Source organism: Myxine glutinosa, chromosome 8 (assembly GCF_964187855.1).
Source record: "Myxine glutinosa chromosome 8, kmMyxGlut1.1, whole genome shotgun sequence".
NCBI lineage: Eukaryota > Metazoa > Chordata > Myxini > Myxiniformes > Myxinidae > Myxine > Myxine glutinosa.
Genome location: NC_136268.1, coordinates 156,289,213 through 156,314,252, shown reverse-complemented (window position 1 = coordinate 156,314,252; position 25,040 = coordinate 156,289,213). Strand labels below are relative to the sequence as shown.

General features: G+C 48.1%; 1 protein-coding gene across 1 annotated transcript in view; it reads left to right on the top strand.

The window, feature by feature from the left end:
• LOC137433049 (AP2-associated protein kinase 1) overlaps window positions 1-25,040 on the top strand; it is a 188,373-nt gene that overhangs the window by 26,991 nt on the left and 136,342 nt on the right. The window contains 1 exon segment of the mRNA XM_068125469.2: window positions 16-134. Within this exon segment, the coding sequence (XP_067981570.2) occupies window positions 16-134 (119 nt within the window).

Below are 25,040 nucleotides of genomic sequence, written 5' to 3'. Positions count from 1 at the left end.
TTGTGTGTTCCACAGGAGGATTTGCTATCGTGTTCCTGGTAAAAATATCCAGTGGTGTGCGGTGTGCTCTCAAGCGCATGTACGTGAATAATGACCACGACCTCATGGTTTGCCAGCGAGAAATAGCAATAATGGTGAGTGTATGCTTCTGGCTTTTCTGTCCTTGTACAAATAAGCTTCTGACTTGGACAAGTTCCCAATAAAACTCTTCTATTTCTGCAAAATGTTGAAATGTCATCGTGTGTATAAACTAGCTCTGCTGCAATTCGGTGGAGATGATGTTTGGTTGAACGTATTTTCTGAAAATGGTGCCTGTCGTTTATACAAAGGTACAGTACCACAGGCATAGTGAGGCTGATAAACTTGTCGGGAGTTTGCAGTTAGCTCCTGCACAGTTCTGACATCTCAAAAGTCATGCATTCAAACCATTTTAAGTCCTTTATTGTTGCATTTTGGATTGCAACAATCAAACTGCAATAAAAACTGTATGAGATGTTTATTAGTCTTTTTCCTAAAGTGAATGTAAATATTGTCCATGTGCACATGGATTAAGTTCATTGACAGAGGCTTCATTGAACAAACGGCCTCTATGTGTCTAAATTTCCTTCTACATCGATATATATAAAACACTGTGTGTGTGTGTGTGTGTGTGTGTGTGTGTGTGTGTGTGTGTGTGTGTGTGTGTGTGTGTGTGTGTGTGTGTGTGTGTGTGTGTGTGTGTGTGTGTGTGTGTGTGTGTGTGTGTGTGTGTGTGTGTAATGTTACCGATAGACTCCTAAACGGAGAGGCTTACGTGCTTGATATTTGGCATAGACATGGCCATTGAGCCTGGGACGAACATGGCCGAACTCAAAATATTTGACGATCCATATTTTTTATTCATATTTACCTCAGCGCATTTCAGCGCACGGAATCAGAGCAGGTGGGCGCTGATTCGCTCAGAGCGATCACGTGATCACGTGATGACGCTATGAACGCTATGACGATATGACGCTATGACGCTATGATTCATATTTACCTCCGCATTTCAGCGCACGGAATCAACGGAATCAGAGCAGGTGGGCGCTGATTCGCTCAGAGCGATCACGTGATGACGCTATGAACGCTATGAACGCTATGAACGCTATGGACGCTATGAACGCTATGAACGCTATGACGCTATGACGCTATGAAAAAAAAAATCGCTATGACGCTATGAAACGCTATGACGCTATGACCGCTATGACGCTATGAAAAAAAAAAATCGCTATGACGCTATGAAACGCTATGAACGATATGACGCTATGACGCTATGAACGCTATGAACGCTATGAACGCTATGACGCTATGAACGCTATGACGCTATGAAAAAAAAAATCGCTATGACGCTATGAAACGCTATGAACACTATGAACGCTATGACGCTATGACGCTATGAAAAAAAAAATCGCTCGCTTTGCCAAGGGGCTCGCTCCCCCCCCCCCGTTCCCCTCCCCTCCCCCGCCCGGCAATGGCGGGTACTTCTGCTAGTACTCTATACCAATTGCCTTTGATGATTTGAAAAGAATAATAAAGAATGCATGTAATTTAGTATTTTTAAAATGATGTTTTTGCGATTCGTCTGTTTTGCAATCTATTGAAGTTCATTGCAGAAATTCATTTATTTGTTTTCATGAGAGCTTATAGTATTAGTATTACCTTGTGGTTCGCTTGGAGGTAAGAGGAAATTATATTCCAACTTTCACTTGCATCACTGATATTTTCTTGGGTAACGATCATTACATATTGCGATCTCACCTTGAAAGGTGGTTGGAGTACATCTTTTTATTATGACTGCATATTGCACAAAGAGCAAACAAGAGCTCTGCGTGGTTGTTGTTGTTGTTGTTGTTGTTGTTGTTGTTGTTGTTGTTGTTGTTGTGAGTGGGATTTTTGAAATGTGCACCCATTGGTCAGACAGCTGCTAGACCTCACCCACCTTTGTCACTTGACTCCACCTACCATGGCACACAGACAAAATAATATGGCTGCCATCTTGGTTTTCTGGTGGGCATAAGACATCAGGCCTGTCGGCCTCTGATGATTATACACTGCCCGTATTTGTTGCATCAAATTTCCATTGGCTTAGTTTGTGTCGAGTGTTATTCACAATGAGGGACCCCAAAAATTGTAATCGTATGTCGAATAAAAATTATTAATAAGGTTTAATTAAGCCCATCATGAGAGCTTATCACTCCTCCCTCCTTTACAAGGGTTTAAGCTGGATAACAAAATATATTAATTAGCAATTTGGTCGAAAAATGTGCAGCCAAATTGAAGTTTTCCTGAGCACAACAAAAAGCAACAAAATACAGTACCCTCTAAGTATTAGAACAGTGGAGTCAAATTTGTGATATTGCTATGCACTCAAGAAATTTGTATTTGCGATCAAAAGATGAATACGAGGCAAGAGTACAGTATGTCAGCTTTTATTCCTTGGTTTATATATGGATTTATGTTTTACCATTGCAGAACAATGGCACTTTGTATGTACAGTACATCACCAAACTCTTGGTATCTTCCTTTGAGGTGCTTTGTCAATCCTTTACTGCAGCCATTTTGTACACCGCTCCTTTCCTATGCCATCTCCAGGCATTGCAAAACGTCATTGCCGGGCACCGAAGGGGGGCTCGGTAGTGACGCACGCTGAAAAGGAGTACTCAGTTTTCACTCTGGTTGTTTGTTTGTTTGTTTGTTTTCTTGTTTTCTTTCTTGTTTTCTTGTTTGTCCGGGCGATATATCAGCCATCCTTCGAGCTTGGAAGCTGAAGTTTCGGCACAAAAGTGAGCAAGTACTTTGTCAAAAACGGTATTATTTGTTTTTTGATTAATCAATTAATTGATGAGTTATTTAATTATTAGCGATTAATTAAGTACTTATACATTTCCTTTCTCTTCCAGGCATTATATCAGGCACCTTTTGAGTTATGAAGCTGATATTTGGACATGTCAATGACCAAGTGATTTGGCTGCAAAGGCTATTTTTGATTTATTGATTAATCAATTAATCCCGTGGTTCTTAAACCGAACCCCAGGGGTTCAGTGAGCTTGTCTCAGGGGTTCGGCGGAGGTCCTCCGAAACGCATTGCAATTTTTTTTATTTTTTTTAGTTCTGTATCAATTTTGAATCTATGTGTAATTACGCTTATTATTAATATTATTATTATTTTGCTATGTATGTTACGAACGAATGGAAATGTTATTTGTAATTGTATTCCCATCCCATTCATGGTTTCTCTGGTCTGTGTTTAAGATAAGTTGTTTCACACTGACTGTAGTAAGTTGAATCAATGAGCAACTTGCTAATTATTCTGTTGATGGTGCTTACTTGCTTACTGGATTTTGGACTTTGCAGGTGTTCGGAAATTGCAGTTAATAGCCTCGATTAGCTTGCCGTTTGCCGTGCATCATTGGTCGCGCCTTACTTTGGAGTTACTGATTAATTGAAAAGTAAGTTGGAAATGTTTGTGGATATGCAGGGTGGGTTCAGTTATATTAAAGTCAAAAGTGGATGGTGATTATAAAATATGATTGAATTACTCAGAAAATTAGGTGGAGGTGATATAACTCCTTTGGTCGCAATTCAAAACTAACAATTCACAGTTTTCTATGTAATATTGTAATGGGATTTGAGGTGACATAGAGTTGAGTAGATAATAAATCCCGTCATCGTAACTATAAGTTATGTTTTCTTCGTTAAAATTTCTCAGTTTTCAGAGGGGTACTGATTATATTTAAGCATGTTCCTTTTTTAATTTTTGTCATATAATTATTTGCCCGAACTCAATTAAGATCAGTTTGTTGCTTTTTTTTTTTTTTTTTTTGGTATTATGTCGAGCAAAAAAAGGAAGTGGTCAGAGGATTACGTGCGGTACGGGTTCACGTGTTTGACGGAACGGGACGGAAGTCAGCGTCCTCAATGCATGCTTTGCAATGTCAAGTTGAGCAACTCCAGCCTAGCACCAGCAAAACTACGGGAACACTTCAAAAAACTGCACGGCGAGGGGCAGTACAAAGACGCAACGCTGGATGAATTCAAATTGAAGAGAGTCCTATTCGATGCAAGTGCTACCTTCCCCACTTTCAGCTTCGTTCCAATTGACAAACCGATCCTCACCGCGTCGTATGAAGTTGCGTACTTGATCGCAAAGCAGGGCAAACCGCACACCGTTGGCGAGACACTCATCAAACCGGCCTCGTTGAAGATGGCCAACATCATGCTGGGAAAAGCTGCTGAAAACAAGTCGTCTCTCGTTCCACTCTCAAATGACACCATCAGATGCAGAATCGACGACATGAGCGGCGACATCCTCACCCAGGTAGTTGCAGATTGTTGCGAGCTCGACAAAATTCAGCCTTCAACTCGACGAGACCACTGACGTTTCGAATTTGAGCCAGCTCCTCTTGTTTGTGCGTTATGTCAAAAGAGACGAGATCAAGGAAGACTTTCTGTTCTGCAAGCCTCAACAACGACGAAGGCAGCTGACGTGAAGAAGCTTGTGGACGACTTCTTCAGAAGCAACGGCCTCTCGTGGAACATGGTGTCTGCAGTTTGCTCGGACGGAGCTCCAGCCATGCTGGGATGCAACCCCGGTTTTGGAGCGCTGGTAAAGGCCGATGCACCACACATCATCGTCACGCACTGCGTACTGCACAGACACGCGCTGGCATCAAAAACCCTGCCTCCAAAACTGGCCAATATTCTGAAAATAGTCGTTGAAACTGTGAATTATGTGCGAAGCCGTGCTCTGAATCATCGCATATTCAAAGAACTGTGCAATGAAATCGGCTCTGAATTTGAAGTCCTTCTCTACCACTCTAACGTTTGATGGTTATCACGAGGGAAGGTCGTGAGCCGTGTTTTTGCCTTGCGTGTAGAATTAGCCCTGTTTTTGCGAGAACACCAGCATTGCCATGCAACGCACTTCCAAGAGTCAGAGTTCATCCTCGCCTTGGCGTACTTGGCTGACATCTTCGACGCACTCAATCATCTCAATTGCCAGATGCAGGACGGTGGAGTGAATGTCATCGAATCTGAAGAAAAGCTGAGTGCTTTCCGAAAGTAGTTATCGTTGTGGAGGCGGCGAACAGAGAACGACAACTTCGCGAACTTTTCGCTACTGGACGAGTGCGTGAGCTGGATCGAAGATGAGTCTGAAGTTGGAGGCACTGCTGTACCGGGGGAGCTGAAGCAAGCGTTGCCACGCACTTGGATGAGCTGGGAAAGTCATTCGACGGCTACTTCCCCGACCAAGAGCAATACCCAGCATGGGTGCGGCAGCCGTTTACTTTCGACGTTGCAACGGCAGATGTCAACGACCAATACCTCGACGACCTAATCGAACTTCAGCAGAGCCAGACTCAACAACAACTCTTCGGCACAACAACGCTCTCAACGTTTTGGTGCCGCCAAATGGAAGGATATCCTCACATCGCTAAAATTGCCCTTGAGATCCTCACGCCGTTCGTTACAACGTTTCTCTGCGAGCATGCGTTTTCGAAACTGGTGGACATTAAAACAAAGAAAAGGAGCAAGCTTGCATGCGAGAATGATTTCAGGGTGGCCATTGCCAAAACAAAACCACGCATTTCCCAGATTGCCTCCCGAAAAGAAGAACAGAAAACGCATTAAGATGCAATTCTTCTTAATTTTTTGGTCAAATTTGAGGGGTTCGGTGGGTTTCTTTGGGGTTCTGCGCCTTTAAAAAGGTTAAGAACCACTGAATTAGTCGATCAGATTTTTGTTTTTTAAGTTACAGATTCTGATGAAATGGTGGTGGTTTTTGTGTTCTATTAGCGAATTGATTAATTATTTATTTTTTATGATTATTATTTATTTATTTTCATTATTAATTATTTATTTATTTTATTTCTCATCTGGGCAATATCTCAGGCACCTTTTGAGCTTGGAAGCTGATATTTGGACATGACAATGACCAAGTGATCTGGCTGTAGAGGCTATTTTTGATTTATTGATTAATTAATTAATTGATTAATTCTTTAATTATTCGATGAATGCCTAAATTAATTTTTTTAAAGTTACAGATTCGGATGAAATGGTGGTGGTTTATGTATTCTATTAGCCAATTGATTAAATATTTAATTTTTTTATGATGATTATTTATTTATTTTCATTAATTATTTATTTTATTTCTCATCTGGGCAATATCTCAGGCACCTTTTGAGCTGGGAAACTAATATTTGGACATGACGGTGACCAAGTGATGTGGCTATAAAGGATATTTTTGATTTATTGATTAATCATTTAATCGATTAATTATTCATCGATTAATAAATTAATTATTTCATTTTTTATTAATGACTTTAAATTAAATTTCTAAAAGATACATATTCGGATGAAGCACTAGTGGTTTAGTTATGCTATTAGCCAATTGATTAAGAAAATATTTTATGATTATCTTTTATTGATTTTAATTGTGCAATTAATCAGTCAATTATTGTACACCTCTCCCTCCCAATGCACTCTCCATGAGCTGCACTGCGGTATTGCCGGGTGCCAGAGGTGCCCTGGCAATGCAGCACTGTAGGATATTTAATTATGTGGCATGGGGGCGGTGTACTTTGAATGTATCTTTACTTCAGTTTTGTTTTGGAAGTTTTCTGACTTTAGTCTCCTTCAGCAAGCGAAATTCATGCTCTATTGGATTTAAATAAGGAGTTCATTTGGCCAGTCAAAGCTTTCACTTTTTCCCCCTGATGAGCCTTTTTTTTTTACAGCGTAGCCCATAGGGCAAATCTGTCTAGAACAGTGTTTGTCCATCTGTATGTATGTCTCCTCAAACGTATACCAATCATAGCTGAGGATCTGGTCACATGACAATGTGATTTGATTACGTCTGATGTCATTATGGCGGCTGACTCTCCACACTCCGGCATTTTGATTCCAATTTCATTCAGGCTGAACATATCGTCGAACCTGTCGTATATCACAATTGCCATGCTCTACCTTTACGTTTTCATTCAGTGTGATACACAAACAAACCGATTGTTAAAATGACCATCAAATATCGAAAGCATCGGCGTTACGGCTCTTGTAACAATACAGTACGTATAGGCCTTAGGCTTCATGCCTCACCTTCGGACCGCTTCGGCAAATTATGCCCAGGTTTCTTAATACAGTTGTGTATCGTTTTAGTAGCATTGTTTTCATAATAGTAATAACTAGCTGAAACCCGTGGAACATCCACGGAAGGGAGGATGTGGTGTATGGATAGTGTACCATTATGGATTGCATAGGGGATTTGCTTGTCCGAGTAAGAGTTAGGAAGAAAGATGAGAATGAAGAGTGCGTATATGAACAACGTATTTATTGCAATCTACTTAAATGACAACGCTACGATATACTTTTGAAAAATGAATGGATTCGTAATATGAATCGGCATAGCACCACTCTGGGATTGTCCACTCAGTGGACGGCTTGCTGTCGCCTTCGACTGTCCAATCAGCGGACGGCTTGCTTCGCCTTCACCCAGCAGACGCCAATAAGATGGCGTCGTATCGGCAGTTAATCGGATGCTTTTGGGCCCCAACGTCGGCTAATTCAGATTTTTCGAGTATGGCTGTACGTGATAAACAAAGAGCGCGGTTCGTAGATCGTAAATCCATTAGTGCCGTGGGCATCGGGTCACTGGGTGCGGCGTAAAAGGGATAACAAAGTCGAGTCCTTACGCTATTATTATATAGATAATAATATAGTAAATGAAACCATAACGCTATAATTTGAATGTCGTGAATACAAAGTTAATGGATTCGAGTGGTGTATGGTTCATGAACCAATGATAAGGAATTTTCCTCTGTTTTTTGATAGCATTTTATTAACCCAACAATTGTGGGGTGTCGAGATTACAGTAGATCTTCCCTCAGTTCAGTCAGTAAAACTTACCTCATGGATGTCGGGATTCTTTGTTTAATGATTCTCACGGACTCAGTTTCTTTGTTTAATGTTATAAACAGGATTAGCGACTGTTTAAAAAGCTAACATATGTGTTTGTGGTTTATAATATTTTACAAGCCCAGCTACGCCGCTGTTAGACTTTCGGGTTTTTTTTTTGGTTTTTTCCAAATACCTTTAGTGAATGTATTATTCCGTTTGGTGTTGGTGCAAAAGTTATGCTTCCCGTATTTGTTGTCCACGACACGAAGCCACTGTACTTTGCCAGCCATCTTCCCAAAAGCTCCTCACTGACGCCACCCTTTTTTGATCCTTCGTACGAAGGTGTCATTTTTTTTATTTTTAACTAGATTTTTCCTTTGTGGTGTGCTGGTATATTTATGCATCAATGAAGCTTCTACCTACCACCTCTCCTTTTTAAAGAATAGAGTTATCAACCAACATGCGAACACTTCCAAATACAACTCAAAAACAAATGAAACGGAAGTCGTGCACACATGTCTGCCCCACAAGCAAAACACAATTTAAGTTTTGTTTGAAATTTTTTTGCCTTTGGTGAATTTTTTTTGTATTTGTTACAATTTGATAATTACCTTGAGTGCCATGTGGCATAGGCAAAGCAAAACGGAAAATAGATTTATTTGATATTGTGGCGGGCACAAGGGGCAATAATTCCGCGCACCAGTGGGTGGCGCGAGCGTCCAGGCGGGGAACGAAAGCACATGTACCGAAAGCACGGCCACGCCTGGGGACTAGGCGTGGCCTCAGGACATATACACAAAGAATTAAGTTAAGCACCCCTACACAACGAATTAAGGTAAGCACCCCCTAATATATATTCTTTGTGTATATGTATACATTGGCATATATTCTAAGGTATGTGAGATCAAATAATGATTGGTATGACATTAGCAATTATCCATTGATGAAATGCAGATACACAGGGTCTATGAGACGTAGGGTTGAGTCAGTGATCCGATCACGTGGGTCCTACACACGTTATTGACGCAAAGATCGCTAGAGGTCTTCTCAGAACAATGACTGTACGTTAGAAAACATAAACGTCATCCACACTGTCCGTGATGGACCTATAGCTCCATACTTAAATTGAGGTGCAAATATGCCTAAAATTCCCAAAAAATTTCACCTTAAATTATTCAGAATAAAATATTGAAAACGGCATGATTGTTATGTTTTTATGTGACCATAATATCACTTCTCCAGAAAATATAGCAATATCATGGGTATATTACACTGTTTTGACGACAACAAACTTGTAATGTGCGAGGTTGTAAAAAAACGGGGGGGGTGCTTAACTTAATTCTTTGTGTATATATGCGGGCTCTAAGCTTGAGCCCGCTCAGTGCTGAAGTACGAGCTTTGAATAAAGACTCTTTGTTATACCAACGCGTTGTGGCCGACCTCTCTGGCAATAGAGTCATGTGTGCGCAGCACCACACTGGTGACCCCGATTGGTTCAGCCGTTGCTGACCACCGAACGCGCCATGGCCACCAACGCCGTCGCAGTTAAACTCTCGGAGTTTTGGGAGGCACAAGCCGACGTTTGGTTCGTCCAGGCCGAAGCTCAATTTCAGCTCCGAGGCATAACGGCGGACGAGACCCGGTACTACCACGTGGTCGCTGCCCTCGGGCCCGGCACTGCCGCCCGAGTCGTGACCATCCTTCGGCGCCCGCCGGGCGACAACAAGTACGAGGCGCTCAAACGTCTCCTGCTCGCCACGTTCGGGCTCACGGAGATCGAACGGGCCGACCGCCTCCTGGACCTTCCCGAACTCGGCGACACACGACCATCCGTCCGGATGGATTTTATGCTGTCGCTGCTTGGTGACCAGCCCCCGGATTTCTTATTCCGGGCGCTTTTCCTATGCCAGCTACCCGCACAGGTACGCCTCGCGCTGGCCGGTTCCAAGATAAAGGAACCCCGCGCCCTGGCCGTAGAGGCCGACAAGTTTTTCGCGGCCTGCAACACGCGGTCGGTGTACGGTGCTGCCGTAGTGGATCCCGGGGCAGAGGCTACAGCGCCCCCGGCTTCCCTCGTGGCCGCTGCTGCGCCCCGCCCACTACCGCCGCCGCCAACTCCATGGCCGCCGCCGCCGCAAACCTGGTGCTACTACCACGCCAGGTTCGGCCGCAAGGCTAAAACGTGTCGCCCGCCGTGCTCTTTTGACAGGTCGGGAAACGACCGGGCCGGCGCTCATTCGCGGCCCTGAGCGTCGGCCATTCCGGCAACCTCCTGTTCATCACGGACACCTTGTCCGGGCGCCGTTTTCTTTGCGACACAGGAGCACAGGTAAGCGTCCTCGCCGCCTCCACGTCTGACAAGCAAACCGCGGGCCGGGGCCCCGCTTTGCTTGCCGCCAACGGTACACCCATCCGCACATTCGTGAAGCGTTGCCTCTCACTGCAGTTCGGAGGGCAGCGCTTTCAATGGTCGTTCGTGACCGCCAGCGTGCCAATGGCACTGCTCGGTGCGGACTTCCTATGCACGAATGGGCTGTTGGTCGACGTGAAGTGCAGACGGCTCGTCCAGGCCGAAACCTTCAGCTCGATCGCTTGTTCGCTGAGCGGCTCACCGAGCGGCTTGCCAAGCGGCTTGCTGGAAGGTTCTGTCCCGGCGAGTTTAGTTTGCACGCTTCCGGCAGCGGACGACTTTACCTGCCTCCTCGCCAGTTTCCCGGCCCTCACGCGGCCCACCTTCTCAGCGGTGGCCGTTAAACACGGGGTGGAGCACCATATACCCACGGTCGGGCCGCCGGTCTATGCCCGGGCACGCCGACTCGAACCCACAAAGCTCGTGGTGGCGAAAGCGGAGTTCGCCACGCTGGAGCGGCTGGGGATCGTACGGCGCTCCAACAGCGCTTGGGCTTCTCTGCACATTGTGCCGAAGCCCGGTGGAGGATGGTGGCCGTGCGGGGACTACCGCCGGCTCAATGATGCCACCACCCCCGACCGCTACCCGGTCCCGCATATCCAGGACTTTTCCGTCCGGTTGGCAAACACGACCGTGTTTTCCAAGGTGGACCTCATCCGGGGCTACCACCAGGTCCCCGTCCAACCGGACGATGTCCCGAAGACGGCCGTCATCACCCCTTTCGGCCTCTTCGAGTTCCTGAGAATGCCTTTCGGGTTGAAGAATGCGGCCCAGGCGTTCCAACGGCTTATGGACAGCGTCTTGCGCGACTTACCTTTCCTCTTTGTCTACCTGGACGACATCCTAGTCGCGAGCGCGTCCCGGGAGGAGCACCTGCTCCACCTCCACACGCTTTTCGAACGCCTGGGCCAGCATGGCCTAATCATCAACCCCGCCAAGTGCCGTTTCGGCATCGCCACCATCGACTTATTGGGACACCGCATCACCAGGCACGGGGCCGTCCCTTTACTGGCCAAGGTGGAGGCGGTCAGGGATTTCCCACGGCCCCGCACGATCAAGGGGCTCCAGTAGTTCCTGGGCATGGTAAATTTTTACCATCGCTTCGTGCCCCACGGCGCCCAGCTCCTCCGCCCCTTGCACGAGGCCCTCCAGGGCAAGCCGGGAAAAGGTGACATCGCCTGGTCGGAGCCGATGGCCGCGGCGTTTGCGGGCGCAAAGCTGGCCCTGGCCGACGCCACCATGCTGGCGCACCCGTCGCCCGATGCACCGATCGCCCTCACCACCGACGCGTCTGACTACGCGGTGGGCGCGGTGCACGAGCAGTGGGTGCATGGTGCTTGGCAACCGCTGGCGTTTTTTAGCTGGCAGCTTCGCCCGCACGAACGCCGCTATAGCACCTTTGACCACGAGCTGCTCGGGCTCCACCTGGCGGTCCGACACTTCCGCCATCTGCTGGAGGGCCGCCCGTTCACGGCTTTCGTCGACCACAAACCCCTTGTGTTCGCGATGGCCAAGGTCGCCGAGCCATGGGCGGCACGGCAGCAGCGTCACCTCTCTGCCGTGTCCGAGTACACGACGGACATCCGTCACGTGGCGGGTTAAGACAACCCGGTGGCGCATTGCCTTTCCCGGTCCGTCGTGCACGCGGTCCACCTCGGGGTCGACTATACCCGGATGGCGGAGGACCAGACTGCCGACCCCGGCGTCCAGGCCTTGCGGACCGCCGTCACGGGCCCCCGCGTCACCGAGGTGCCGTTCGACGCCGCGGGCGTGGCCCTCCTTTGCGATGTCTCCCTCGCCCCATCGTGCCCGCTGGCTGGCGGCACCCAGTTTTCGACGCCATCCACGGCCTGTCCCACCCGGGCACGAAGGCATCCCAGAAGCTCATCGCAGAGAAGTTCGTCTGGCATGGCCTCCGGAAGGACGTCCGCGACTGGGCCAGGACGTGCCTCGCGTGCCAAGGTCCACCGCCACACCCAGGCCCCGTTGGCCCCGTTTGCGGTGCCCGAGCGTCGGTTCGACCACGTGCACGTCGACTTGGTGGGACCTCTGCCCCCCTCGCGGGGGTTCACCCACCTCCTCACCATGGTGGATCGCACCACACGGTGGCCGAAGGCCGTCCCATTGGCGGCGACGTCTGCGGCTGATTGGCGCAAGCCTTCATCGCCACTTGGGTTGCCCGGTTCGGTGCCCCCTCGGACATCTCGTCCGACCGCGGCCCCCCAGTTCACCTCGGAGCTCTGGGCCGTGGTGGCGCAAGGGCTCGGGGTGAAACTACACCGCACCACAGCCTACCACCCCCAGGCCAATGGCCTGTGCGAGCGCTTTCATCGCTCAATGAAGGCCGCGCTCCGGGCCAGCCTCCGCGACGGCGGCTGGGTCGACAGACTCCCCTGGGTCCTGCTGGGCCTCAGGACGGCACCCAAGGCCGACCTGCGCGCGTCCTCGGCGGAGCTGGTCTTCGGGCAACCACTGCGGGTACCGGGTGAATTTATCCCTGACTCCACGGCTCCTTGGTCCGCGGCGCAGCAGCGCTCCGCCCTTCAGGAGACCGACCGGAGGTTCGCCCCGGTGCCGACGGCACACCACGGTTGCCCGCCTTCCCACGTCGCCCCGGAGCTTCGCACGGCGAAGTACGTCTTCGTCCGGCACGACGCCCACCGGGCACCGCTACGGCCCCCGTATGACGGGCCCTTCCGCGTGCTGGAGACCGGGGACAAATACTTCACCATCGACATCGGCGGTGCCCCGGATCGCATCTCCGTGGACCGCCTCAAGTCGGCCCACCTCGATCCGGACCACCCCCCGCAAGCAGCTCTGCCTCCGCGTCGAATTCCACCCCCTGGCGGTCGGACCCCCGGCACCCCCCAGCCCTGCACCCACCGCCAGGGGGCGTTTCGGCCGGGTCATCCGGCTTCCCCGCAAACTAACCCTTCAGGTGCACGGGAATTCTGGGGGGGGGGGGGGGCGTGTGTGGCGGGCACAAGGGGCAATAATTCCGCGCACCAGTGGGTGGCGCGAGCGTCCAGGCGGGGAACGAAAGCACATGCCCCGCCTTTCGACCGATTGGTCACGCCCGGGGACTAGGCGTGGCCTCGGGACATATATGCGGGCTCTAAGCTCGAGCCCGCTCAGTGCTGAAGTACGAGCTTTGAATAAAGACTCTTTGTTATACCAACGCGGTGTGGCCTACCTCTCTGGCAATCGAGTCGTGTGTGCGCAGCACCACAATATTTATATTTTTATATTTATTTATTGTCATGGGGACCGCAAGGCCAACCCCCACTCTTGCAGGGAAAATGGCCTTTAAAATGCCTGTTGTTTGTTGTTGTATATTTATATATTATATTTATATATATTACATATATATACACAAAGAATTAAGTTAAGCACCCCCCCCCGTTTTTGTACAACCTCGCACATTACAAGTTTGTTGTCGTCAAAACAGTGTAATATACCCATGATATTGCTATATTTTCTGGAGAAGTGATATTATGGTCACATAAAAACATAACAATCATGCCGTTTTCAATATTTTATTCTGAATAATTTAAGGTGAAATTTTTTGGGAATTTTAGGCATATTTTCACCTCAATTTAAGTATGGAGCTATAGGTCCATCACGGACAGTGTGGATGACGTTTATGTTTTCTAACGTACAGTCATTGTTCTGAGAAGACCTCTAGCGATCTTTGCGTCAATAACGTGTGTAGGACCCACGTGATCGGATCACTGACTCAACCCTACGTCTCATAGACCCTGTAAGCCGTCGTATGCGTTGCTGTGGCAGGTTGAACCCCCTCGAGCACGTTTGGGACATGTTGGGACGACAAATTGCGAAGATGGTCCCTCCAATAGCCAATCTGGATGAATTGGAACGTGCATTACATCGGGAATGGAACAACCTGCCACAGCAACGCATACGACGGCTTATAGGGTCTATGAGACGTAGGGTTGAGTCAGTGATCCGATCACGTGGGTCCTACACACGTTATTGACGCAAAGATCGCTAGAGGTCTTCTCAGAACAATGACTGTACGTTAGAAAACATAAACGTCATCCACACTGTCCGTGATGGACCTATAGCTCCATACTTAAATTGAGGTGAAAATATGCCTAAAATTCCCAAAAAATTTCACCTTAAATTATTCAGAATAAAATATTGAAAACGGCATGATTGTTATGTTTTTATGTGACCATAATATCACTTCTCCAGAAAATATAGCAATATCATGGGTATATTACACTGTTTTGACGACAACAAACTTGTAATGTGCGAGGTTGTAAAAAAACGGGGGGGGTGCTTAACTTAATTCTTTGTGTATATATATATATATATGTATGTATATATATATACAGTATATATATATATATATATATATATGTATGTGTATATATATGTATATATATGTATATGTATATATATATATATATATATATATATATATATATATATATATATATATATATATATATATATATATATATATATATATATATATATATATATATATATATATATTGTTACAGACGTGGCTTAGATGTTATTTACCGAGCGGTTTGGTATGACCACGTCTGCACAAGTTACCCGATTATACCCGAACGTTGACTAATCGCGCTACGCTAGATCAATGAAGGAAAAGACACACAGCTGGGATTCAAATGACACGACACCAGGGTTCAGTTCTCAAGACCTCCGGAGGAGGTTATATTGTTACGGAAGGTTAGATTACAACTACAAGAGGGACAGCATAGTAAGATAAGCACTTAGACACACTCTTATATTATTCCCAACAGACGACAGATAAACGGGACAAAAGGCTGACTCACACGGGGATTGATGGCTAGGAAAGGCAGGATCGATGGCTCCAGGTGCACCTGGGCTCAAAGGTCAGAATCGACTCGGTCCGGTCCAGAGATGCGGGGAGGTATTCAGCGCTCGTACGTGGCAACTTCTCTCTCCAGGCTGGGGGCGCATCTGACCTCACATCCGGTGAGTCGCTTCGTATCTCCGGCGGGGAGTGACACGCCCTCGGCTCGTTAGCTCCGCCCCAGATGGAATCGGCACGTCGCCTCTCATTGGGTGCGTGCGGGGGGGGGTTACCGGCTCCGCCCTTGACGGGGGACTGACAAGGAGCCCCTTCGTGGTAACCCCGTGGAGCGCATGGTCCGGCGCGCATTGTCAATGGCGGCTAACCGAGCCGGTGTGATGACGCACACTCCCCCCGCGCAGCGTCGTTGTTGTTGTAATTGTTGTTGTAGTTGTAGTTGTAGTTGTAGTTGTTGTTTGGGGAAGAAGATGGAAGGAGGTATGGGAAAGGTCCTAAACTCACTACTGGTGCCATATAATCACATTCTGGTGCAACGAAGAGTCAGAATTAATGGAAAGGAGTCCTTAACTGACATAGACTAAGAATAACTAGCAAGATGTCCGAAAGTTGTCTACGTGAGATGCGGTGGACCTGGGCACGACATTTAATGGGGGAAAAAGGGGAAGGTCGGCTCTACTGATTGTTGTTTACAGACAATGGGACTAGGGAATGGGGGATTGGGGATAGTTGGGGAGTATTGGGGAAATAGGGGAATATTTACAAGCGGATATGGAGGCCAAATTCCATATTTGCAACATTGCACCCTTCTCTACCCTCGGGGCGTCCCGACCCGATAAATTTTTACCTACTTTAGTGTGGCACGCAATGTAGTTCCCTCTACTATTAACTCTACCCTGAGTGCGACAGTTTTACAGATATTCACAAATGAGTAAATATGTCCCCCTGCGACGTTGCACCCTTCTCCTCACAGAAACACACCCACAGGATAACCGAATCCGGAAAGAATCCTCAAACTAAACATACAGCCGGTAGGGAGCATTATTTACACAAGACTACGCTGATATTTACACTACGATCCAGGACCTGTTTTTGGAGGAACACATGCAGATGTTATGCATAGAGAGAGCACGCATGCTAGCATCGATACACCAACCCACGAGTGCTCTGTGGCCTACGGCCTTTAATAATGTGCAGAGCACCCCTTCCAAGCATCAAGCACCACCCCATCACACAGTGAGCACCATCCGGTGCACCAATAAAGTGTCTATAAATCACCGGTGGTGTCGCAGCCGGCCGATGTTCTGCCGCTGGTCTTGCCTTCGTGTGGTGCACTTGGCCTTCTTGCCTCTTTCAAAAAATAAAGAAAGGCGCCAACCGCGTCCATTTCTATATTGTGGCCTTCAGTGGTGTCAACTAAAAGTGGTTCACCTGCATGGCATAGGTGCCACGTTGACCCATAGGTCCATCCACGGGTGGTGCTTGGCCGCAAAAGAGCTGCGGTCCATGGTGGGTGGCCACAAACATTGCGGTCCATATGGTGTATCGATCCAAGCAGCAAGCAGCGAAAGTGCAGGCCCACAACTGCGTAGCCAGCACCCCTCTCTCCTCTCTCTCTACCCCAAAGCCAGATCCTCGGAGGTGGGAGACAAAAGAAAAGACAAGTGAGTAAGGTGGTAAGGGCGCAAAAGTGCACGCAATGTAAGATGATGCACACTGGGGGCACATGGGAACCAGGTGAGACAGGTACGTTTCTATCGTACGCCCCCCCCCCCCCCACCCACCAGGTAACCTACATGGCCCCTCCCTTACCCCTTACTGTATCCACAAAACACAACACTACCCATAAACATCTACTTTACAAATCAACAAACATCCCTACTGTCTTCCCCGTTCCTCCCATAAACCAAATTCGTCTTCTCTCCCTCCTAACCAATCAAATTTTCCATTTTCAACTTTCATCAAAATTTGCCATCTCCAACTCAACATCATAATTTGCCATTACCAATTCATCATCAGTCCCTCCTAGGGAGGGAGAGATGGAATCACCCCAATGTCTCATCCACGTCGTGATGCGTCTCACAAATCCTCACAGCAATTCTCATTTCTGCAACACAAACAAAGAAAACACAGGTGTGGAGTCATCATCATCACCACAGGTAAGTGGCTGCGTATGGTGCGACAGGTTCATCAATCCTAACTATTTCCTAAATGACTTTAACAACTTTACACTACCCGGGGTCTTTCTCCGGCCACCCCATTGGCCCTCTTACACTATGGGTTCTAAAAACCAATTCCCATTGGCCAACTGTGGTGCTTTTCCATTTGGGGTCTCACTCCCCCGATTCATCTCCCGGTGCCCTCGCACAATTTCTGGGCTGTGGCGTGTACCTCTCCCAGCGGGTCTACCCACCTGCACACCTCCACCACTGCGGTTGCCTCCGAGCTTACCTGCTCCTTACCCTAACCTAACTACCTGGGGAAGGCCCTCTGGCGCTCTCCCCACTCGGTGCCCTCTCTGGCACTGGGCTGCCCGATCCACACCCGGGATCCTCAGGCACCCACTCACAACTACCGGCTCCCAGAGCCCACCTGCGGCCTCACCTGGCCGACATCCTCACAGTGGTGGAGTGCCCAACCAACTACACACACTAACAGGCTACACGCCCAGCCATTTCCACAACACTAATGCACCCATTCACAACACCATTCTGCCACCGCACCACAAATGCCAATATCCAACCACAATTTACCTGTACCCTCTACCTAACACTTACACTACCCGCCCCGGGTACTCGTGAAAGGGGTCCACTCTTCCCCCATCCACACCTTCGCACCATGCACACCACTCCGTACCACTTACTCCAACTCTCTCCACACACCTGTACTTGCACACCTGTGCTCTCACACCTGGTGCCACCTGCACCCTTCTCTCCCCAAGCGCATTTGCGCTGATCCACAACACTCACTACTCATCCACTGCTCCACACACCTGTCCAGTTGCACACCTGTGCAATCACACCTGTTCAATTCTCACCTGTTCAATCTTCACACACACGGCATCATCTCAGCTAACTACTCCCTTCTGAAACTTGCGCTTCCCAGTCGTCCCTTTAAACTATTGCGCTCCCTCGTCATTATCATCCATACTAATCTACCTGCGTCCCCACTACAGGTATCAGTCACTAACTAAACTTAACGTTACCTACTGTCATCTTCTAGGGCCCTATCAATATAACCTAACCCACCCGGGCTAGTTTTCACTGCCATACACCCCATAAGCTATTGCTCCTTTGCCCCCACACATGGGAAGGATGGTGGACTTGCCATCCCACCACATCGGGGGTCTCTCACTACCAATTTTGCACATCAAATTTCAACAAATCAAAAATTTGCCAATCACTACCCATCATCTGCCAATCACTACTGCCAATCCCTTGCCAATCATCAAATTTTGTTTTTCTCTAATTTTGGGGCCAAAACACTAACCTCATCACCCAGTCTACTCACTAATGCCTCTCGGTGCGCCAATTCCTGTCCAAAGCCCGGCTTCGTAAAGCCAAGCAATGGATGCTGGTTGTTTTGTGCCGGCGGCTGGATGCGTCCGGCATTCGGGGCAGGGACGGGGGCTTACCCGGGCCGAGATCCCACGCACCACCTCGGCGTGGAGCCATCCAATGTCTCGATCTCGACCTGCCGGCACGTCTCAACAAAACGTGGTCGCCATGACGACCCTTCCTATCCAGCTGCCCGCTCCACCTAGTGGAGCACGGACGCGGCCGTTCAAAGCGAGGCCCGGCACGCACCGAGGGCCCGCTTCGGCTAAAAGTCGACCTAACCTCTAACCTGGTTACCGTCGATGCTTCACCTGGACGCTTACACCCCGCAGCCCGTTCCTTGCTCACACATCCAGCCGTTTCCATGCTCCTTGTACCGTTCCTTACACACCCAGGTACACCCATTCCACTCACAGCCTTGGTCACACACCTGACCACCGAACACTTTGGCACACATTCGTTGGTAGCACACCTCACTAACACACCTCTTCGCGCCCCCTCCTCTGTCACCTCCTCTGTGACAATCACAGGGGTGCTCTCATTCGCACACCCAACCACGTGCCTCACCACCAACTCCAGCGTGCATTCCCACTCACGCTCTACCATTCCAGGTGTGCATCCTTCCATCCCAGGTGTACATCCTCGCTCACCTGTCACAACCACCTCACTCTCCTTGTCACTCTCACTACTCTCACCTCCATTCTTGACAGCGCACTCACCCTTACTCTTTACAGCGCACTCTTTCCTCATGCACCTGTCCGTCACACACCTTTCTCGCGCACACTCTCCCGTTACACCCTCTGTAACACTCACCACAGGCATGCAGGCATGCATTCTTCCTTGCCTTTGACAGCGCACTCTTTCCCCATGCACCTGTCCGTCACACACCTTTCTCGCGCACACTCCCCCGTTACACCCTCTGTAACACTTACCACACCGCGCTTCCATGTGCTCCCTCGCACACACGCTCCGACCGACTCACTCTCGCCAGCACCCTCACTCCTTGGCACGCACTTTTTCCTCACACACCCCAGAGTCGGACTTTCTCGCACACCTCTTTTTTCGCACACCAGACCTGTCGCACACTTCACCAACGGCCTCTCACGAACACCCGGGTCCATCTCGACCCCCAAGCTTCTTAAATCACCTGGCGCATCATACGCACGACCATATTGGTCACCACTTACACCGGGTCCTCTTTCTCTTCGCTTCTCCTCCATCACCTGCGAATCCCTCATCCGGTTAATGAGCACATCATCACGATCCAAACAGACTTTGGACCAATTCTTTTATCTCCTCTTTTATCTCTTTCTTATCCCCTCTCCGTCGCTTCTTAATTTCGCTCACCCCTTCTTCCACTTCTTCTAATTTCTGCTTCACCTCTTTTATTCCCCGGTACGTCTCCTCAAGCTCATCCTCTAAGGCTACCTTGACCGTTTCCATGTGCGTCCTCACCTGCCGGTCCTTCGTCTCCATTACCTCTATCACCTCGTCCAACCTCGTTGTCAGTCCCTCACGTACCATCTGACATTCCCTCTTCGTCGCTACCAAGTCATCTTTTAGTTCTCTCTGTGTCGCTTTTAAACCTCCTAATACCGCAGTGTTCCTTTGAACCTGCTCCACTAACTCCGTCTGTCCCACCGTCAGCTGCTCCACCTCCTGCGTCAGGTCCTCTATGCCCCCTTGTAACTTTACAGTCCCCTTTCTCACCTCCTTCTCCATATGCTCCTTACAGTGCCTCACCTCCTCGCGCACTCCTCCGACCTCCTCACTCACTCCTCTTCTGATCTCTTCTCCCATCACTTGCATCTCCTGCCCAGATGCCACCCTCATCTGCTCCATTTCCTCCCTGTGAGCATCCAGTTTGGTTTCTACCCCCATTCTGACCCCCTCTATCTGCTGCCCCATTTGGTTAACTTCCCTTTCCGCTTGGTCCCTCATGTCCCTCAATTTGCCTTCCATGGTGTTTTCTAACCCCTCTAACCCTTTTTTCATCCCTTCCATTTGATTCTCTTGAGCGGCCATTCTGTTTTCTACCCCCATTAACCCCTCCTGTATTTCCCCTAATCTATTGTCTAATCCCTCAAATTTGTTGTCTAGTCCCTCAAATTTGTTTCCTAATCCCTCTATTCTACTCCCTAACCCTCCGATCTGGGCCCCCATGTCCTCCCTCAATTTCTCGCTATTGGACCCCATCCTTTGTTCTAACCGTTGGCTATTGGCCCCCATCCTTTGTTCTAACCGTTGGCTATTGGCCCCCATGTCCTCCCTCAATTTCTCGCTATTGGACCCCATCTTTTGTTCAAACCGTTCGCTATTCTGGGCCATAAGGGCCTTCATTTGTATTAAAAACAAGTTCAAATCCACCGGTGGCGCTGCCACGGTCGCGGGCGCGGTGACCAGCGAGGCGCCATTTTGCGCTCCCGCAATGTCGGGCACAACGACGCTATTTTGTGCGTCTGCTACCCTCGCTGCTTCGCTCTCCTCGCGTCCCTCAATTTGGTCCTGGACCGACCTTGCCTCACTCTCCCCTACCGGACCCCAGCTGTCTTGGTCTGCCATAGCGCGACTTTCAAAATTCGGGTTTTTATTTCCGTATAACAAAATCAAATTTCGCCGTTATAATTTCGCGCGGGAAACGCGCTCCGAATCGATTCTAATTGTTACAAATTTGGGCCTAATAAATTTAGTCCCGGGTCCGAATTCCACTCCTCGACACCAATTGTTACAGACGTGGCTTAGATGTTATTTACCGAGCGGTTTGGTATGACCACGTCTGCACAAGTTACCCGATTATACCCGAACGTTGACTAATCGCGCTACGCTAGATCAATGAAGGAAAAGACACACAGCTGGGATTCAAATGACACGACACCAGGGTTCAGTTCTCAAGACCTCCGGAGGAGGTTATATTGTTACGGAAGGTTAGATTACAACTACAAGAGGGACAGCATAGTAAGATAAGCACTTAGACACACTCTTATATTATTCCCAACAGACGACAGATAAACGGGACAAAAGGCTGACTCACACGGGGATTGATGGCTAGGAAAGGCAGGATCGATGGCTCCAGGTGCACCTGGGCTCAAAGGTCAGAATCGACTCGGTCCGGTCCAGAGATGCGGGGAGGTATTCAGCGCTCGTACGTGGCAACTTCTCTCTCCAGGCTGGGGGCGCATCTGACCTCACATCCGGTGAGTCGCTTCGTATCTCCGGCGGGGAGTGACACGCCCTCGGCTCGTTAGCTCTGCCCCAGATGGAATCGGCACGTCGCCTCTCATTGGGTGCGTGCGGGGGGGGGTTACCGGCTCCGCCCTTGACGGGGGACTGACAAGGAGCCCCTTCGTGGTAACCCCGTGGAGCGCATGGTCCGGCGCGCATTGTCAATGGCGGCTAACCGAGCCGGTGTGATGACGCACACTCCCCCCGCGCAGCGTCGTTGTTGTTGTAATTGTTGTTGTAGTTGTAGTTGTAGTTGTAGTTGTAGTTGTTGTTTGGGGAAGAAGATGGAAGGAGGTATGGGAAAGGTCCTAAACTCACTACTGGTGCCATATAATCACATTCTGGTGCAACGAAGAGTCAGAATTAATGGAAAGGAGTCCTTAACTGACATAGACTAAGAATAACTAGCAAGATGTCCGAAAGTTGTCTACGTGAGATGCGGTGGACCTGGGCACGACATTTAATGGGGGAAAAAGGGGAAGGTCGGCTCTACTGATTGTTGTTTACAGACAATGGGACTAGGGAATGGGGGATTGGGGATAGTTGGGGAAATAGGGGAATATTTACAAGCGGATATGGAGGCCAAATTCCATATTCGCAACAATATATATATATGTATGTATGTATGTATGTATGTGTGTGTATATATATATATATATATATATATATATATATATATATATATATATATATATATATATATATATAAAATGTTGCTACATGCTTTGATGATATTATGACATCATTTATATTATAACTAGATGGTATTCATAGAATACTTACCCTGCGCAGTCAACTTGGTGTGACCCAACTCTTATATTTTTGAACGTTTCTTTTTTTTTTGATCCCATGTGGCTGCCAGACCACATGAATGATGACATCATAAATTTATATTCTCAAAATAATTGTTGCATAGATCATGCCCAATTAAATTTCAAACTGATCAGACAAAGCGTTGTCCCTGTCGAATTATGACGTCATAATTATGGCACCAATGACGTCATCGTTAACAACACCTATTCCCCATATGGAGTTATTTACAATGAGCAACGTTTCAATTATTTTAATGCTGACACGGCCAGCCATCTTCACACACTTTACTTTACTGAAATGCAGACACAAATGTTATATTTTCGTCAAAAATCATCAGAATTTCGCCAAATCTGCTTTGGTCGTGTTAATATACCTCAGTGATTGACAAATCTGAAATCACACTTTTATTTGAGGTCAAAATGACACTGTGAGGTCGCTCCGTACTTTGCCTGCTCGTCATGTGCAGTGTGATAATTAATTCCATGTCCACTCGAGAAGACTCTTCTTCTTCACGCAATAACATCTTCTAGCTTCCAGACTGTACGTCCAATCATCTTGCAATTTTGCACACGTGTTACACTTCATGACCTCTACTATAATATAAAGTTTCACGTCGATCAATGAAGCGGTTCAAGAGTTATACATTTTAAAATATTTTCATTTAATTATTTATATCTGCCAAACCACGTCAACTATCGCAAATTCCAAAATGTCATTTTAGCAAACTGATATGCTGAAGACATCTGTGAAGTCTCCCCTCTATAGGATCAAAAATGAGGGAGGAGCTAGGTTTTTAAAGTTTATGCTTAAAAACGGCATAACTCCGAAACCATGTGACGCATGACGTCATGCTCGCTGAATTTTTTGTTCATCCTGTGTATGCGATTCTGCCTGCAAAGTTTGGCCTCAATCTGTTCAGTCGTTGCAGAGAAAATTTGATTTTAGTGTGTTTCACTCAAAACAATATGGCGGCCGAACCACGTGAATATGAATTATGAATTATCGTTTTAAGGCCACTTTCCCCGCCAGAGCGCAGGGGTTAGCCTTGCGGGCCCCATGACAATCATGGTTCCCTGTTTGAGGCAATGTTTTTTATGGCCGGATGCCCTTCCTGGCGCCAACCCTTAGTCGCCTCTTACGATGCGCAGGGATACGGTGTACTTATTCTAAACCGGGGTACACACCGGGATCATTCATCCCAGCAAGCTGGTACTCAATTTGCCGACCTCGGAAGGATGACAGGCTGAGTCAACCCCCCTGGTGTTAATTCAGCGATCGACCGGGATTCGAACCCAGGATCCTAGGATCCCAAGCCCGCACCCTAACCGCTAAGCCAACACCAGGCTAAACGTGACCTACGACGTCATTATAATTTTATCTCCATCAATTTATACCGAGAAGATGCTTAAGAAATTTCATCCTGATCGGATGAAGTTTTTTTACTTGTCGAATTATGACGTCATAACGGCAGCACCTATGACGTCATCATTCACATATGTTATTTCGTATGGAGAGTTCTTTGCAATGAGACCTGACTCAATTATTTCTGTGCAGCGGTTTTTGAGATATAGAGGTGCAAAGTTTTTTGGCTTTTCCAAGATGGCGCCCGTACCACGTGACATGTGACGTCATAATATTGTTATGAATTTGGGTAGTGATATATAGAGCAGAATAGATCTGAGTAGCTACCATGCTTTGTGTGTCGCGGTAAGGAACACTACCTGTAATAAGTCCATGTGTAGGCGTTTTGTCGGTTAAGGTGTATAACTGTGAATCTACCAGGAGATTCGAGTGATCTGTAGTGTAGGGATTAATGAGTAGACCCCTTGTATGTCTCACCTGGTAATCAAACCTTTGTCCCTTATGGCACTGCAGACCACATAGACACTTGGTTAGGATCCCTTAGTACAACATTAATAACGCCCTCCCCCCTGACATGACCTAGGAAGAAAGCAGGCCAGGACACCGCCAATAATGGCCGCCGCCATTTACACCTCCGAAAGAAGGAGGATGTGTGACAAAGTGGCCCAGGTTGCTTTGAAAGGCTCACTTTGGATATGGAGGAAGTTTATGGAGGCACGTCGAACGGTGTAGGTTGAGGTTACGGAATAGAAATGGAGGTGTGTGTGTGTGTGTGTGTGTGTGTGTGTGTGTGTGTGTGTGTGTGTGTGTGTGTGTTGCATGAGTGGCTGTGTGTGTGTTGCATGAGTGGCTGTGTGTGTGTTGCATGAGTGGCTGTGTGTGTGTTACATGAGTGTCTGTGTGTGTGTTGCATGAGTGGCTGTGTGTGTGTGTTGCA